This window comes from Plecotus auritus (genome assembly GCF_963455305.1).
Source record: "Plecotus auritus genome assembly, chromosome: 5".
Lineage (NCBI taxonomy): Eukaryota > Metazoa > Chordata > Mammalia > Chiroptera > Vespertilionidae > Plecotus > Plecotus auritus.
The window spans coordinates 23,004,596-23,023,586 of NC_137776.1; the positions used below are offsets into that span (position 1 = coordinate 23,004,596).

General features: G+C 44.2%; 1 protein-coding gene across 4 annotated transcripts in view; it reads left to right on the plus strand.

Annotated features, from left to right (window-relative positions):
* The first annotated feature begins 15,377 nt into the window (after window positions 1–15,377).
* The window catches only part of ARPC2 (actin related protein 2/3 complex subunit 2), a 29,536-nt gene continuing 25,922 nt past the window's right edge, over window positions 15,378–18,991 (plus strand). The window contains exons 1-2 of one of the 4 annotated variants that reach the window (XM_080669259.1): window positions 15,378–15,557; window positions 15,760–15,841. In XM_080669259.1, the coding sequence (XP_080525385.1) occupies window positions 15,768–15,841 (74 nt within the window). In that variant the 5' untranslated portion in view covers window positions 15,378–15,557; window positions 15,760–15,767. Of the gene's footprint in view, window positions 15,558–15,633; window positions 15,842–18,991 lie in introns of those variants that run through there. The other 3 variants (XM_080669260.1, XM_080669261.1, XM_080669262.1) reach the window with 3 other exon arrangements.

Sequence of the window (18,991 nt, forward strand, 5' to 3'; positions counted from 1 at the left end):
TGTGGTGAGAGCTCTCCATCTGGTTTGCAGACAGCTGTCTTCCATGCAGCCGTTTGCTTGCACAGTGCAGAGAGAAGGAGCTCTGGTCTTTTCCTCTTCTTATAAAGACACTAATATCTCGTGGGGCCCCACCCTCATGACTCCATCTAAATTTAATTGCCTCCCAAAGGCCCCACATCCAACAACCATGACATTGGGGGTTGGGGCTTCAACATACGAATTTTGAGGAGACACAGACATTCAGCCATAACAAGCATAGCATCACAATTTGAGTAGGATGATTTCCTTCCCCTGTAGTGCTCTCTTACATATTCATGAGGCAAGGTTCTAGCAAGTTCCAATAAACTTCTGTCTGTCTTTAGTGCAGGCTTGCTTGCTTGTTTTCTCTTACATGGAGGTAACTACTCGGAGCTCTACCCTATGTGACCCAACCAGCATAAGCAACAGTCTGACAGGTGTGGCTGCCAACGTAGTATCCTTGGTTGCAGTAAAAACAAACTGTACAAATAGTTACCTGGGAGTGAGGGGTTGGAGATGGAAACTGGGCGGGGAGAGAGGGAACAGGTGGGAAGAATACTTTTCATTAATAGTTTTTAATAGTTGAAACATGTGAACTGGTTCCTATTTAAATATTAAGTGTAAAATATAAACCTACAGCCGAAACCGGTTTGGCTCAGTGGATAGAGCATCGGCCTGCAGACTCAAGGGTCCCGGGTTCGATTCCGGTCAAGGGCATGTACCTTGGTTGCGGGCACATCCCCAGTGGGAGGTGTGCAGGAGGCAGCTGATCGATGTTTCTCTCTCATCGATGTTTCTAGCTCTCTATCCCTCTCCCTTCCTCTCTGTAAAATATCAATAAAATATATATTAAAAAATATATATGTATATAAACCTACAATGTTAAAAACGAACTTAAACATGGAGTGGGGAAATGCGGTGCTGCTGAGCACCTCCTTTAAGTGCTGGTCTGCAATTGTATGTCTTCTGGCTACTCTGTCTCCACTTTCACCCAGGAAGCCAAGGAGGCCTTCAGCCAATTCCAGGAAGCACCTGGCTGGGCCCCGGGTTAGAGACCTGTTGCTTCTCTTCATTCCCTCCACTGCAGACCCTTGACTCCAAATCAGCTCACCCTGGACTCTCTTGGTCCTTGTCTCCTTCCCGTCACTGGTCTATCTAGCTTCTCGTCAGTCCCTCCACTGCAAGCCAGGGCATCCTGGCACCTCATCTCCCTCTTGGCCCTCTCTGCCTGCACTGTTTCCAGATGTGATTCCAGATAGCTCCATGAATGTGCTCCTATACTCTTCTAGGTACCAAGGTGACATCACACCCTGGGTTTTTATCTAGCCCTGGCAGTGAACTCTCAATGACTTGCATTGTCTATTGAAACCCTCTTATGTGCCCTAGGAACATCCTCATTTTCTTTCATTTAAAATAAGGCTCTTGATTTATACTTGACTGTACATAGATCCAGCTTCCACTGAAATTACCTCTCATACTAGTAGTCGTAAAGCCACGGATGCAATCAGACTGAAGGTGAGTTTCTTTGGCTGCACAGAATTGGTTCCTTTGTTCATTTAAATTAAAATTGGTTCCCAACTCTTAAAAAGTTAGACATTTTCATATTAAAAGAATCTGGGTTTCTATATCCTCTTCTAAAATTTAGAAGATCTGGCAATACTGAGCCCATGGGGGGTGGGGCAGGGAACCTGCTAAATTGGTACAGAGAAGAGATCCTAGAAACACCATTCAATTTTAAACAAAAACCCCAAAGCAATCAAATGGGAAAAAGAAAGTTTTAGCAACAAAATGGTGCTGGAATAACTAAATATGGGAAAAACACAAACTTTGACCCCTATATAGTACACAAACATTATTTCGAGATGAATCATAGGCCTAAATGTAAAAGCTAAAACTGAAAAGCCTTTAGAGAAAAACATGAATGAGTATTATCTTCATAACTTAGGGTTAAGCTAAAGGCTTCTTAGACAAATAAAATAATGCAACAACCATTTTTAAAATTTTTTGATAAATTAGACTTCATCATAATCAGAAATTTCTACTTATCAAAAAGACAACGTTTAAAACAGGAATAGACAAGCCGCTGCCTGGGAGCCAGCACTGACTCGGTGGTGGTAGAAGCCATGGCTGGCCGAGGTCTCCCCAAGAGAGACCATGGCGTGAGAAGGGAGGAGAGCCATAGCTCCCAAATGCACTGATTGTCCTTGTGCCTCTCACACAAATCTATAACTCAAATGTCTCATAGCTTCCAGCCATGTTAAAGTGTAATCAAGACAATAAATTACATGCCTAAAGTTTGGAAATAGACAAGCAGGAAACTAAACATTCCCTAGGCCTCTGAAACCCAGATGCACGACAGAGTCAAGCTGCCTCCTGCCTTTAGACACAACCCAGAAACAGAGCTGATGGGTGACATTGACAGGCCCCGGAGGAAACCCATCTCTCCTGTATTTATTCCTTTTGTCCCCTTGATGCTATTTAAGGAATAAACATTTCCCCTTAAAGATGGTCCTCCTAAGAGTACAGAAATGGCATAAAGAACATACTAGTTGTCAGAAAACCTGGTTTAGAATTACATTAAGTTGGACAACTTAACCACTCAGAACCTCTTTTTCCTCTTGTGTAAACTAAGGATAATAATTGCTGTAAAGAACAAAGGAGAAAACACTCTTTTTTAAAATATATTTTATTGATTTTTTACAGAGAGGAAGGGAGAGGGATAAAGAGTTAGAAACAACGATGAGAGAGAAACATTGATCAGCTGCCTCCTGCACACTCCCCACTGGGGATGTGCCTGCAACCAAGGTACATGCCCTTGACCGGAATCGAACCCAGGACTCTTCACTGAGCTAAACCAGCTAGGGCTCCATTCTTAACATTTTTGAAGAAGCATGGTAGCTCGACTGCAATAAAAACATAATACAGCCCGACTGGTGTGGGTCAGTGGTTGAGCATCGACCTATGAACCAGGTCACAGTTCAATTCCCGGTCAAGGCACATGCCTGGGTTGCAGGCTCAATCCCCATAGCGGGGTGTGGAGAAGGCAACCAATCAATGATTCTCCCTTATCATTGATGTTTCTCTCTCTTTCCCTTTCCCTTCCTCACTGAAATCAATAAAAATATTTTTAAAAAATATAGAAGCAAGATCATGAGATAGGCAAAGAAGGTGCTCTCTCTCTCCCTGTGACCAAAAAGGCTGACCCAATCCTGTCAGCCACAGCACCTGCCTTGGATGGCTTTCTCTTTTGTTGTTTTTTTTGTTGTTGTTTGTTTTTGTTTGTTTGTTTTTTTGTTTTTATTGATTTCAGAGAGGAAGGGAGAGTTAGAAACATCAATAATGAGAGGGAATCATTGATTGGCTGCCCCCTGCATGCCCCTCACTGGGGATCAAGCCCACAACCCGGGTACGTGCCCTTGACCACTGGAATCAAACCTGGGACCCCTCAGTCCGCAGGCTGATGCTCTATCCACTGAGCCAAACCAGCAAGGATATCTCTCTTGATGTTAGAACCTGCATGATGTCAATGGTGGATGAATCCTCTCTTTCCAGTTACCACTCATTCCCTCCTCCCCTACAGCCGGATTTCTATAAAGAACTGTGTGTTTTCCCTCCTTTTTCTCCTAATTCTCAGCCCATCAAGTTGGCCACTGAGCTCCACCCCTCCACCAAAACCAGTACTCTCCTTGGACAGCTCTCAGTCCTATCTCAATTTCCCAACAGCATTTAGCATTACACTCTTGTGTCTATCCTTTCATGGTATCCTTCACCAGTGTTTCCTTTCCAGCCTGACCTCTCACTGTTGGGGCTCCCAGCACACAGTCCTGAGACCCTTGCTCTTCTTCCTGTACCCTCTTTCCTAGGCAACCTCATCCAGGACAGTGTGTTAATCACTGTACAAATACCAATGTCCTGCCGAAACCGGTTTGGCTCAGTGGATAGAGCATCAGCCTGCGGACTGAAAGGTCCCAGGTTCGATTCTGGTCAAGGGCATGTACCTTGGTTGCGGGCACATACCCAGTAGGAGGTGTGCAGGAGGCAGCTGATCGATGTTTCTCTCTCATCGATGTTTCTAACTCTCTATCCCTCTCCCTTCCTCTCTGTAAAATATCAATAAAATATATTTTTTAAAAAAAAACAAAACAAAACAAAAAAACAAATACCAATGTCCTCCAGGAGACATTTGCTTCATCGCTATAGCCACGTGTCTTATAGATCTCATTCATTCATTCTCATTCATTCATGTCTCATAGATCTCATTCATTCATTCTGTTCATCACCTAAATGCTCAGGAGCTACAGGTACTGGATAAAAGAAACAAAGAACTACAAACCTGTCAGAATGGCTGTCATCAATAAATCAACGAACAAGTGTTGGTGAGGACATAGAGAAAAGGGAATCCTCATGCACTGTTGGTGGGAATGCAAATTGGTACAGCCACTATGAACCTGTTTCTATTTTGTTAATTTATTTTGTTCATTAGATTTCACATAGGAGTGAAATCATACGGTACTTGCCTTTCTCTGACTGGCTAATTTCACTTACTATAATGCTCTCTAGGTCCACCCATGCTGTCCAAAGGATAAGATTTCCTTCTTTTTTATGGCTGAATAGTATTCCATTGTGTAAAGGAACCACAGCTTAAGGCCACTGGAATTTTGATAAAGGGTGCATTGAATCTGTAGATGCTTTGGGGAAGTATTGCCATCTTAACAACAGTCTCCCAATTCATGACCATGGAATGTCTTTCCATTGATTTAGGTCTTCTTTAATTTCTTTTAACAATGTTTTGTGGTTTTTAGTGTACAGACCTTTCTCCTCCTTGGTTATACTTATTCCTAGGTAATTTATTCTTTTAGATGAAATTGATTTCTTCATTCCTTTTCAGATTGTTTCTTGCTGGACTATAGAAACACAACTGAATTTTGTGTATTGATGATCTTGAACACTAAAAGTTTGCTGAATTCAATTATTAGCTCTAGCAGTTTTTTTGGATTCTATGGGACTTCCTTTTTTTTAAAATATACGTTTTTATTTATTTCAGAGAGGAAGGAAGAGGGAGAGAGAGATAGAAACATCGATGAGAGAGAATCACTGATTGGCTGCCTCCTGCATGCCCCCTACTGGGGATAGAGCCTGCACCCTAGGCATGTACCCTTGACCAGAATCAAATCCGGGACCCTTCAGTCCACAGGCCGAAGCTCTATCCACTGAGCCAAAGCAGCTAGGGCTATGGAATTTTCTTTATACAGAATTATGTCGCATGCAAATAGAGATAGTTGAGTTCTTGTTTTCCAATTTAGATGCCTATTTATTTTTATTGCCTATTTGCTCTGGCTAGGACTTCCAGTACAATGACAAATGGCACTGGTGAAAACAAACATCTTGTCTTCTTTCTGATCTGAGAGGAAAGCTTTCAATCTTTCCCCATTGAGTATGATGGTAGTTTTAAGGTTTTTCTCATAAACGTCCACTATCATGTTTTAAAAATTCCCTTTTATTCCTAATTTTCTGAGTATTTTTATCATGAAAGGGTGCTGAATTCTGTCAAATGTCTTTTGTGCATCTATTGAGCTTTTTTCTTTTCCTTCATTCCATTAATGGGATGAATTACATTCATTGATATTCTTATGTTGAAACAACATGCATTCCTGAGATAAATTTTACTTGATTGTGCTATATAATCTTTTTTTTTTAATATATTTTATTGATTTTTTACAGAGAGAAAGGAAGAGTGATAGATAGTCAGAAACATCGATGAGAGAGAAACATCGATCAGCTGCCTCCTGCACACCTCCCACTGGGGATGTGCCCGCAACCAAGTTACATGCCCTTGACCGGAATCGAACCTGGGACCCTTCAGTCCGCAGGCCGACGCTCTTCCACTGAGCCAAACCGGTTTTGGCTATATAATCTTTTTAATGTGCTGTTGAGTTTGGTTTGCTAGTATTTTGTTGGGTATTTTTTTTAAATGTGTTTTTATTGATTTCGGAGAGGAAGGAGAGGGAGAGATAGAAACATCAGTGATGAGAATCACTGGTCAGCTGCCTTTTGCACGCCTCCTACTGGGGATTGAGCCCACAACCCGGGCATATGCCCTTGACCAGAATCGAACCCGGGATCCTTCAATCTGCAGGCCAATGCTCTATCCTCTAAGCCAAACCGGCTAGGGCTTGTTGGGGATTTTTGAATCTATATTCATAAAAGATAGTGATCTGTAGTTTGCTTTTCTTGTGGTATCTTTGTCTCGGTAACACTGGCTTCATAGAATGTATTAGGAAGTTTTCCTTCCTCTTCTGTTTCTTGGAAGAATTTGAGTAGAGTTGGTATTACTTTAAACATTTGGCAGAATTTACCAGTGAAGCCATATAGTCCTAAACTTTTCTTCTTAGGAAGTTTTTGATTATTGATTCAATATCTTGTTATAGATATGTTCTACTCTTGAGTTTTGGTAATTTGTGTCTTTCTAGAACTTGTTCATTTCATCTACATTATTTAATTTTTTGGTATACAGTCATTCATGATATTCTCTTATTTTAATTTATGTAAGGTGTGTATTTTCATTTCTCATTTTAGTTTTTTGCATCTTCTCTCTTTTTTGTCTCAATCAAGCTAAAAGCTTGTCAACTTTGTTAATCTTTCCAAAGGGAAAATCCTTTTATTTCATTGGTTCTCTTTATTGTTTCTCCATTCTCTATTTTATGTATCTACTAGTGGCCCGGTGCACGAAATTCGTGCATGGGGGGGGGGGGGTTCCTCAGCCCAGCCTGCACCCTCTCCAATCAGGGACCCCTTGGGATCAGGCCTAAACCAGCAGTCGAACATCCCTCTCCCAATCTGGGACCGCTGGCCTCTCACACAAATCTGTACAGAGAAGAGATAGCTCCATGAATGTGCTCCTACACTCTCCTAGGCACCAAGGTGACAACACACCCTGGGTTTTCATCTAGTCCTGGCAGTGAACTCTCACTGACTTGCCTGATCGCCCCTAACTGCCCTCCCCTGCCGATCTGATCTCGCCCCCAACTGCTCTCCCCTGCCGGTCTGATCTCGCCCCCCAACTGCCCTCCCCTGCCAGCCTGATCTTGCCCCCAACTGCTCTCCCCTGCTGGCCTGATCGACCCTAATTGCTTCTGCCAGCCTGATCTCGCCCCCAATGGCCCTCCCCTGCTAGCCTGATGTCACCCCCAACTGCCCTCCCCTGCCAGCCTGATCTTGCCCCCAACTGCCCTCCCCAGCTGGCCTGATCACCCCTAACAGCCTCTGCCTTGTCCTCTACCACATGGCTTTGTCCGGAAAAAAGTCAGACATCCGGAAGATGGCCAGTCGACCCAGTCTAATTAGCATATTTCCCTTTTAGTACCTAGTATAGATAGATTATACAGAATAGGATTGCTTAAATGGGGGGGGGAGCCTTTTTCATCAGGAGGAGATGCTCTTGGCAGATAAAAATACATAATCCCTATATCTGGACTGATAGCCAGCCATATGCACTATATTGCCAAACCAGTCATTAAGAAATTGAACCACTTTCTTACATCTTACACCAAACAGCTGTTAACCTTAAAACCCCTCATTAGCCCCCACCTTAGGTTCTGCTTTCGCAGTTCACCCAGATTTGGTTCTGATTGGTCAGGTTCTATGCCATTCAGCGTCAAAAGCTCCACCTCCTAGGCAACCATTGGCTCCTCACACTTCACCCAGATTTGGTTCTGATTGGTCGGTTTCTATGCCAGTCAGCATCTCCGGGCCTATCAACAGGCCTGATCAGAGAGGCGTAGCTACTGGCTAGGCCTGGAGAGAAAGCATGAGGCAAGTGCTGATCAACAGCTGCCACGGAGGCTATGGATCAGACCCTGCTTCTCTCTCCAGGCCTCTCTTCGGGCCTGATCCACAGCCCCCTAGGCAGTCAGTGCTGGGTCGGGGCGCCCACAGCGGCAGCAGTCAGTTGAGCCTTCAGTCATTTGGGATGTCATGGACCCTGGGTTTTTATATATTAGGATGCGCTAACCTTTATCATTTCCTTCCTTTTGGCAGCTTTGGATTTAGTTTGCTCTTCTTTTTCTAGTTTCTTAAGTTATGTAGTTAGGGTGTTGATTTGTGATCTTCTTTTTTAATACAGACATTTGAAAATATAAATTTTCCTCTGAGCACTGCTTTCATTGCTTCCCATAAGTTTTGGTATATTGTATTTTCATTTTTATTCATCTCAAAGTACTTTCTAATTTATCTAGCGATTTCTTCTTTAATGTATTGGTTGTTTAAAAGTGTTGAAGAAAATATTTTATGATTTCAATCTTTTAAATTTATTTAGATTTTTTTATGACCGAACACTTGGTCTATCCTGGAGAATGTTCCATGTACCCTTGAGAAGAATGTATATCCTGCTGTTATTGGAAGTGGTATTCTACATATGTATGTTAGGTTTGATTGGTCTATTGTGTTCTTCAAGTCCTCTTTTTCCTCATTGATCTTCTGTCTAGATCCGTGGTCAGCAAACTGCGGCTCACGAGCCACATGCGGCTCTTTGGCCCCTTGAGTGTGGCTCTTCCACAAAATACCACGGCCTGGGCGAGTCTATTTTGAAGAAGTGGCGTTAGAAGAAGTTTAAGTTTAAAAAATTTGGCTCTCTAAAGAAATTTCAATCATTGTACTGTTGATATTTGGCTCTGTTGACTAATGAGTTTGCCGACCACTGGTCTAGATGTTTAATCCATTATTGAAAGTGGGATATTAAAATACAACTCCAACTATCTTACCTAATGATATTCCATGCAAATAGAGAGATGGGGTTGCTATAAAAAAAAAAAAGATATTCCATGCAAATAGAGAGATGAATTGCTATACTATGGTGGTCGGCAAACAAAATCTTTTTTGTTGTTGTTGTTAATGTAAATTGACCGTACCTCCGCTACGCCACCAGCCAATCAGGAGTGATATGCAAATTAACCCAACAAAGATGGAAGTTAATTTGCATACACAGACGTCGAGTGACGGGGGTGGGACGCAGGCGTTCTGCCCCACCCCTGATCTCTCAGGGCCTCTGGGCAGCGTGGGAAGGCGGGGCCGGAGCGGAAAGAGGCGGCTCCAGTGCCTGAGCAGAAAGGGGCTGGGCCGGAGTGGAAAGGCTGTGCCGGCAGCCAGGGAAAGGAAAGCCCATTCTAGCACTAATCTTCGTGCATCGGGCTTCTAGTTATTATAGAATTGTCTATTTATCCCTTCAATTCTATCAATATTTGCTCCATATAGTATAGGGGCTCTGTTATTTATGTTTATAATTATTACATCTTCTTGATAAATTGGCCCTTTAATCAGTAGATAATGTCCTTTTTGTCTTTTATAACAACTTTTAATTTAAAATCTTTGTTGTCATTGTTAATAATAGTATAGCAACCCCATCTCTCTATTTGCATGGAATATCTTTTTTCACCCTTTCACTTTCAACTTATTTGTCTCTTTGGATCTAAAGTGAGATTCTTGTAAGCAGCATATAGTTGAATCATGCGTTTTTTAAATTCATTCTGCAGATTTCTTTATTTTAATAAAGTGAGTTTAATCCATTTATACTTAAAGTAATTACTGATAGCCCTGGCCAGTGTGGCTCAGTTGGATGAGCACCATCCTGTGCACTGAAAGGTTTGATTCCCGGGTTTGATTCCTGGTCAGGGCACATCCCCGGGTTTCAGACTCAATCCCTGGTAGGGATCATGCAGGAGGTGGCCAATCAATATTTTGCTCTCACACTGATGTTTCTCTATCTATCTATCTATATCATTATCTATTTTTCTCTCTTCAAAAATCAATTAGAAAATAATAATGCCTGGCCAGTGTTGCTCAGTGGTTGAGCATTGACCTATGAACCAGGAGGTCATGGTTCGATTCCCAGTCAGAACACATGCCCAGGTTGTGGGCTTGATCCCCAGTGGGTGGCATGCAAGAGGTAGCCAATCAATGATTTTCTCTCATCATTGATGTTTCTAGCTCTCTCTCCCTCTCCCTTCCTCTCTGAAATCAATAAAAACATATTAATTTTTTTAAAAAAGAAAACAGTATGCATAGTTATGCCAGTAGTGGCCCCATATATCTCATGCTTACCAAGTATCCTGATTAAATCATTTTCTCCTGTGCTTGAGTTAAGCTCACATTGGGTTTTACAGTAACATGCTAGGAGCAATAGGCTACACCAGCCTTGGGCAAACTACAGCCCGTGGGCCGGATCCGGCTGTTCTATCCGGTTCTCTTGCTCTCCCCTCTGTTCCTTTACTTTGAATTTATATTAGTTCACACAAACACTCCATCCATGCTTTTGTTCCGGCCCTCCGGTCCAGTTTAAGAACCCATTGTGGCCCTCGAGTCAAAAAGTTTGCCCACCCCTGGGCTACACCATATAGCCTCGGTGTGTAGCAGGCTATACCATCTAGGTTTGTGTAAGTGTGCTCTATGGTGTTTGCAAAATGACTTAATCATCTAACAATGCATTTCTCAGAACATATCCCCATCGTTAAGTTGTGTGTTAAAAAAATGTGGATGCAGCTAAGTTGATACCACACCTAGGCCCTAAGGGTTGAGGAGAGGGGATGGTTATCAGGACCTGGAATGAAGGAAAGAGCTTTGCTGAGGTAGCCACCTTGAGAGAAGCAGTGACATTTGGTCAGCCTGAGGCAACAACCTCACAAGGAAGAGGAAAAAGAGGATTTAATACTCTGATTCCTCTCTCTCTCTCCCACTCGCTCCTCACTTCTTCCTTCACTCACTCCCTCCTCTTTCTGGGGCTTCCTATTGCCAACCAAAGCCCAAGTGCCAGGACACCCAGTTGATGTGGGGGTGGAGAAGAGGGAAGAGTTGATCCAGAGGACTAAATGGAAGATAGCCAGACAGCCCCTCCCACCCCCAAGATGACCTCCAGCCTCTATCTTTAAGACTAAAACCAGCAAATTTCTGGCTATTTTAGAACAGTTTTTCTGCTTTGGTCAACAGGGTTCAGCAGAATGAAAGTTTAATCAAGAAGCTGCTCTCATTATTTTTAAATAGAGTGTCAGTTTCCTCATCTACAAAATGAACTAGTAGTAGTACCTTCTTCTAAGAGTTGTCACAGGGATTCAGTGAGATGGTACATGTAAGGCTATTAAATGTACCACCTAGCCCAGAATAAATCCTCAACCCCAATAAATGTTAGCCATTATTAAGTCTCCAGCCATCCATCTCTCAGCACTTCCCCCTTCCAGCTGCACACCACAATTTACGGATCTTTCACTTTCTGCAAGATGTCATGCTATCTGGCCCGAGTCTTCATTCATTCCTCTCTATCTGCTGGGATAATTCTTATTTTAAGAACAATCAGGGAACATTTGAGATCTTGCTCCCCAGCACATGTCATCAGTTTGGCTCAAATAAACTCAAAAAACTTCTCTAAAAAAAAAAAAAAAAAAAAAAAAAGAACAATCCAATATATTTTTCATATCCATTCTTTTCAAAGGCTAACAATACCAAGTGCTAGCAAGGGCAGGGAGCAATGAAAACCTTCATACATTGCTCATGGTAGCATAAATTGGTACAACTACTTTGAAGAGCAATTTGGCAACATCTAGCAAAGTTGAAGATATCTGTAGCCCACAATTACATTCCTAGGACCATACTCTAAAGAAACTTCACACCGGTACAAAGAAAATATGTATAAGAAAGTTCAAAGCGGCATTGCTTATAGTAGCAAAAATACTGTAAAGAATGTTAATCTCCTCCAACAAGAGAATGAACTAATACCTTGAAAATCATAATGGACAATCTTACATTGGAATGCTACATCACAGTTAAATGTAGCCCTGGTCGGTTTTTCTCAGTGGTTAGAGCATTGGCTCTGAACCAAAGGGTCTTGAGTTCAATTCCTGGTCAAGAGCACATACCTCAGTTGCAGGTTTGATCCCAGCCCTGGGGCACATGCAGGAGGCAACCATCGATGTGTCTCTCTCACATCAATGTTTCTCTCTCTCTCTCCCTCTCCCTCTCCCTCTCCCCCTCCCCTTCACTCTCTTCCTTCCCTTCCACTCTCTCTAAAAATCAATGGAAAAAATATCCTCGGGTGAGGGTTAAAAAAAAAAAGCTACAGGTAACAACATGGGTAAATCTCAAAAACACATTGTTGACTAGAAACAATTTTCAAAATATTACAGTATGATACAATTAATAGTTTAAAATCATGAAAAAATGCTATACATTGTTTATAGATTGATGCATATGTAGTACAAGTGTAAAAACAGGCTTGTAAAGGATAAATACCTAATGCAGGGAGATTGTTACCTTTGCTGAGTTGGGGGAGAAAGGAGAGAAAAGAATGGACTTGGATGGGGTTTACAGGAAGTTTTAACTGTATTTCTTTTTTTTTAAAGCTCAGAAGCAAGTTTAATTATAAAATGTTAAGATTCAAAGAAGCTGGGTAGTGAGTACCAAGATATTTATTTGTTCTATTTGTCATTAGTTTAAATAAGCCAAAAGTAAGATGAAGACAACTGATTGAAAATCTGTTCTAGGTGCCCAAGCAGTCAAGTAAACTATCCCTTTTCCTACCCAGCCTATCCCACTTACACACCTTCCTTCATCTCCTCCACCAGAGGTCCATTTGCTATAGACTCTAGCTCAGTGGAAGGCAGTGCGTAGGCACAGGGCTGATAATGGCATTAAGTGGAAGTCAGCTGAGACTGAAAACATTCTTCCCTGTGTGCCGAGCCAGCACGGCCATGGGTGAACCTGTACTTAGCCTCACATTGGGCACCATATGTGCCACGCCAGCACAGCCAGGTTTGGTCAGCCTGAGAGGGGGCGGTGAAGGATTAAGAAAAGACAGACAAGAGAAGAAAGCTAGGGCTGGGTGGGATGCTACCCTCTCTGATGGAAAGACAGTGCCATAGCCTGCAAGCCAAGTCTTTATTTTATAGCCAAATTCCAGGAGGCAAAGTAAGGGTGTGGTCAAGATGTTTACAACATGCTCCTGAGTTTCGAATCTACTCAATTACATGCACCTGATCAAGCTTTGTTTCCTTGCTGCACCTCCCACAGTTTATATCACTTAGCCACGTGGGACCACAGGTTCGGACCATATGGTCAAGCTTACAGCTATAGCCTTAGGCTATAATTGTGCTGGGACTTACACGTGGCTTTGCCACGAGAGGATTGTGCCCTCTCATTAGTCCCATGCTTGAACCTTTCCAAACGCTGTAGTTGCTCTCCACATCCCTGTTCTCATACACTCTGGGAATACTCACAGCCAAGCTTTTAAACCCTAAACACAACTGGATGATTCTCCTTTGGAGAAAAGATATCCCAATGTTGATATTTGTGGGCCCCCAATGAAATCTGGCACATAATTGGTGCATCTTATAGTGAAGCCCATCAATTCAGTGCTTCTCACAACGTAATGTGCATTGTGATCTTGTTAAAATGCAGATTCCAAAGGCTGTAGTTTATAATGGGGCCTGAGATTCTGCGTTTCCAAAAGCTCCCAATGAAGCCAATGCTGCTAGTCCCTTTTACGTAACACTCAGCCTCCACCAAACTGTTTTACAGCCTCCTTGTCCTTAAATATGAACAGATTGCTAAAGTAGCCAGTCTTTAGAGGATGGCTAGTAACATAAAAGAGAGACCAAAACAAATTAAGTAGCATAAAGATAGACCCAAGGAAACAGATCAAAGCAGAAAGGAGAACTAAAAACATATCCTATATAATAAGAGGTTAATATGCAAATAGACCAAACAGAGGAACAACCAAACAACCGGTCGCTATGACATGCATTGACCACCAGGGGGCATGCGCAGAACATGGCAGGTGTCGGCCATGGCGGGATGGTGGAATAGGTGAGCGGGGGCGACAGACCAAGGCAAGGCGCCTGTTGCTGTCATGGGGTGAGCCTCTGGTGGTTACTGAAAATTCTTTGCTCCCACATGCCATGGTCCTGCGGGTGCTCACACCCGCTGCCGGCCCCAATCGCTCAGCACCATCAGTGGGTACCAGGGGCGGCTGCTGGTCCCCGATCGTCCCTCAGGGCTTCTCCACCTTTCTCTGCTCCTGCTGCAGGCTCCAGCCCCAAGCATCAGCATGTGGGAGCAGCGGCGGGGCGCTGGGCTGCAGCAGACAGGGGACGGGGTGCCAAGGCAGGAGGGGCCGGGCAGGGGTGTGGAGGATGGGCCGAGACCCACCCCTGGGCCCACCACAGCCTCACAGTCCACAGTAACTTTCAAGGTGCACAAATCTGTGCACTGGGCCCCTAGTATATTATAATGTCCTCAAAGAGAAGCTATTCCTATCCATAAAATGTATACTATGCTCAGAAAGATAGAAGATATTCCTATCCATAAAACAAGGATCAAATAATACGGGGAAGGGCCAGTTGGGGGAAAAAGATATTGGAAATTAAATACGCGTTATTTAAAAACATTAATGTCAAAACGTTAACACATAATTTAGGGGGACCTACAATGTCGTGAAGTTTATCCATGGCTGGTAAGTAAGGAAATCTGTTTTAAAGGGCTCTATGGGCCTTGAGGACAGGTGCTAGGGTTGTTTTTTTGTTTTTGTTGTTATTGTTCATTTTTTGGATCCTAATCCCCCCTTCTGCCCAAGAGCACTTAGCAGAAAATAAATAACTAGGTTTGTTAAATTCTCCCTGGAGGAGACACACAGGCAGAAGGTGCAGATGAAGCACAAATATGAGTTCAGATTCCGCGCATAGATGAGTAAGAAAGCATGTGTGGCAGTGGTACTGGAAGGCGAGGGACAGGCAAAGATAACCTGTTGGAGTACCAGGAGGCAGCTCCCCAGGCTCAGAATTGTAGGCATGACAGGAACCCAAGGAGGCCCATCCCAGGTGCCTTTTCACCTACATGACTTCGCATTCCTTTCCTTCGTTGCCCTTTAAACAATTTATAGTTATAAAATTGAGTTTATTGTCTGTTTGCTCTACCAGACTATAGCTCCACTAGGGCAGGACCTTGCCTTCTCATTCACCACTGTACCCCCAGCACAGAGCAGGAGCCCACAAAATAGTGTTGGAGAAATGTGTGCCACTGGACAATCATTCGTGTGGCATGAGGAAGGAACACATCGACTAAAAACAAGCTGAGAGCAAAGCCGGCTGGTAGATGACAAGGACGAGCTACTTGCGAGTTTTCTGAAGTGACAAGACCGGAAAGATGGAGCAGGACCTCTGGAACGAGCGAGCGGGAGGGAGGGGCTGGAACCACAGCGAGCTAGGAGCTCTACAGGGGCGGGACGAGACCCGGTCTGTAGGAAACTGGAGGTGGGGAGGCGGCATCGCAAGCACAGCCCTCCGGCCTCCCGCCCCCGCGCGCCTGCGCGCGCGCGCGCACACGAGGGGTCGAAGCGGAAATGGCGCCGCGGGGCCGCGCGTCCGGGCGGCGAGCGGAAGTGGGTGTGAGAGCGGAAGTGGCCGGCTAGAGCCGGGGGCTGGGCGGGGACCGGTCTTGTGGGTGAGGCGGCAGCAGCGGCGGCGGCGGCGGCTCGGCAGGCGAGTTCAGGCATCTGGGGCCAGGTCGGTCCGGTGGGTGGGTGGGTGTCTCCACAGTCAGTGCGTGCATCTTCCCCTTCCCTTACCCCGATCCCTCTCCCCTTAATCCCTAACCTCCTACCCCACCCAGACCCCTCCTCAGGGGGCAGCAGGGCCGCTCCCTCTGTCCTTCCTTCCCTTACCCATCCTCACCCGCCCTTGTTTCTCCTTCCCCTGCCCGGGGCAGCCGCCGCCATGATCCTGCTGGAGGTGAACAACCGCATCATCGAGGAGACGCTCGCGCTCAAGTTCGAGAACGCGGCCGCCGGGTGAGCGCGCGCACGGGGACGGAGGGTGGCGGGGGAGGCAGAGTTGACCCCTGCTGATCCCAGCGTTCAGCCCCCGAGACGTGGAGGAGAGAGATGGGGGACCTGGCCGGGTGTGGGGACTGCCCCGGCGGAGTAGACGTGGGAGGCGATTGGGTGCGGAGGGGTGAGGGGCAGAGGTGCGTGGGGAGCGGCTCCGAGGAGGATGCGGAAGCAGTGAGTGGACAGGAGTGCGCGTGCTAAAGGGCAGGAGACCTGTGGGACGTGAGGGCAGCCTGGGCCGGAACTCTCATTGGAGGATGCCACTGCCCTCTGTAGCAAGCATGGGACCTCTTCTCCCCGTATTCCCCGTCATTGTTAGGAGGAACCAAAGACAGCCCATACGGATTGGGTTGGAAGGAGTTTTCAGGAATTCCCAGAGCTGGAGGAGGGAAGGAGATTCAGGCCCAGGTCTTTCAGCCTTCTCGCACCACCCCAGCTCCTCGTCTAAAGGAGCAGGAGGGGAGACTGAAAGCAGACCCAGTCTCCAGTCTCGCTGCCAGAAAAACGCCATCTCTCTAGTTTCCCTTCCCAGAACCCTACTGTGAGAGACACTGGCCATTCTGTTACATATTTCTCAAGCAAAGCTAATAGTCTCCCCATCCGCACCCTTTCCTTATCTCTCTTCTTAGGTTCTCATTCTCTTTTCCCCACCCATTAGGCTTTATCTGGTTATCTTTTACATTCTTATACCAGCTCCCTGATCTGTGATTTCTTCTGTGGTAATTCTGGCCCAGGTACACACTTGAAAGCGACCAGTGTATAAAGGTCTTAGATAACCTTTTCTACCATTGGCCTTTTTAAACGTGGGCTTAGGACAAATTTCCAAGGCAGCCTGCTCCGTCAAACATAAGAATCAGTAGACGACAACCTCCTCCCACAAAGCTGCTTTGCTTTTAAAACATGAGGCAGGAGATTTTAGCTTCTAATTTTTGGTGCCCTGTGGTTAGTCCCTTTGCCCATTTCCCCATTTGTGAGGATGGGCTTCACATTTTACTTGCACAGTTGAGGAAATAAGTGCAAACTGTTTCTGATGAGCATGGAACTAGTAATTGGAAACTTGGTGCTTGGAGATCCATAGATGGGAGAGGATTGGTGGAAGGGAAATTGTAAGTAGTCATAGGAATCTGTGGCTTGGAGGCGTTAAAAGAAAGATACTTCTAACCCACTGTGTCTCCTATATTGTGTCTCCTATATCTTTTTTTAACGTATCTTTATTTTTTTTCTTTATTGATTAAGGTATTACGTATTTGTCCTTATCCCCATTGCCCCCACCACCACCACCAATGTCTCCTATATCTTTTATAAGGCCACCGATTTTGATCTGTAAAACAAAGAACAGCTTTCCTTGAAGTAATGTGTACAGTGAACAGCAGCTTTGTTTCCTGCCGGGGGCTGCAATTACTTATATTTTAGGCTAACTTGCTTCTTGTCTTAAGCCTCCACTTACCAGTTCCTTTACATTTTAAATGTTGAAGCGAATCAGCTCAGACTTACTTTGGGTGATTGCTCTCTACTTTTAGGGTAGTGTAGCACACAAGAGGAAGTTAATTAACTTCTGCATTTTCACAGCTGATCCTAAGTGCATTCTCAAGTCCAGACTAGTAGAGAAATGAGACCTAGGTGGTTATAAGGTGGTGCATTTTCAAGTAGGAGCATGCCTTGTACTGTGGGAGTCTGTTCATATCTATTTGTGTACTAATAACTTGTGGTTCCAAAATATAGCCCATTATTCAGAACTTCAGCTCTATTCTTTTTAGAAAATTACTCTTAAAAGGACCAACTAACCATTTTAGAGGACTTAAAGTAGTCACTCAAGTCTGGAAGGCATAAGTTATAACTTCTAGGGCATTTCTTACAAAGTATATGTTGTAGCAGTGTTGGGCCAGGACAACAAGGTTTGGCTTTTATTCTGGCCCATCTTCCCTTAGAGACGTGACTTTAAAATAAGTGGGCTCAAAACATTCTGCTGAAAAGCTCTTTGAAAAGAGACCATGATATCCAGTTTAGGAAGTAGGACTTTCCTGGGATTGCACATGTAACACCCTAGTGTGAATTTCCAGGCATACAGGTAAGGTGAGGCAACAGTGAAGTAGTTAAGTATTTATGAAGGGCACATGCCTAGGGTAGAACTTCCAGCAAAGGTTAACTAGTGTGATAAATCATAAACATGTATGGGGTCCTACCAGTGCTCAGCACCAGCAGGACAGAAAAAGGGGGCCTTTCTGAGAGAGCCCATTGGCAAAGTCAGCTAAAGGGTGAAATGTGTTGGGTTGAAGATCAGAGAAATAAATGAAGGAAAAGGAGTAGCTTGGAGGAGAAACCCTGGAGTTTTGAAAGGCTTTGCCTGTGTGGAAACCTGCTGGAGAGGTCAGCTCCACCCTACTTTACTCTTCTCAGAGCAAACCACTTGGGGAGATTATAGTTCAGATCAACCCTCTCCAGAATGAATCTTCCAACTCTGTGATAATCCTATATGGTAGCCAGTAGCTGTGTGTGGCTAGTTAAGTTTAAATAAGAATTAAAGTGAAATAAAGTTAAGTTCCTCACACTAGTCACAGTTCTAGTGCTCAGTTTGCCCATGTGACTAGAAGCTGTGGTATTTGAACAGCACAGATGTGTAACATTTCCATTCTCGCAGAATATTCTAACGGACAGCAAGCACTCTTCCAGCTACTGAAAATGTAAGCATGAGATAGTCTTTAAACAGTTCTGTGGCATATAATTCAGAACACTGGCAGTAACTTTCCTTTTGAGGTTGGTCTTTTTTTAAATGATGTACCTCAGATCATCCTATTGGGTCTTCTCGCCTGTGACATCCTACTAAAAGGCTAAATTTCCTTTTGGTAGTCACTCATTGGTTAAAGCAGTCCTGTCATCTAAACTGTTTAAGAATACATTTGGTCATGATAACATGTTAATTTGGAGGCAGTTCCGACAAAGCCTAAGATTCATTCCAAGCAAATTGCTTTTTATTTTTCCCTACCACACTCCTGGGAGAATGGCTTATTGGAATGATTCATATATCCTCACAAAATGATGATCATTGGTAAGTTGTCTTCCCAATAGCCTACAAACTAAGTGAAAGTGACTGATTAAAAAGCTATACTCACC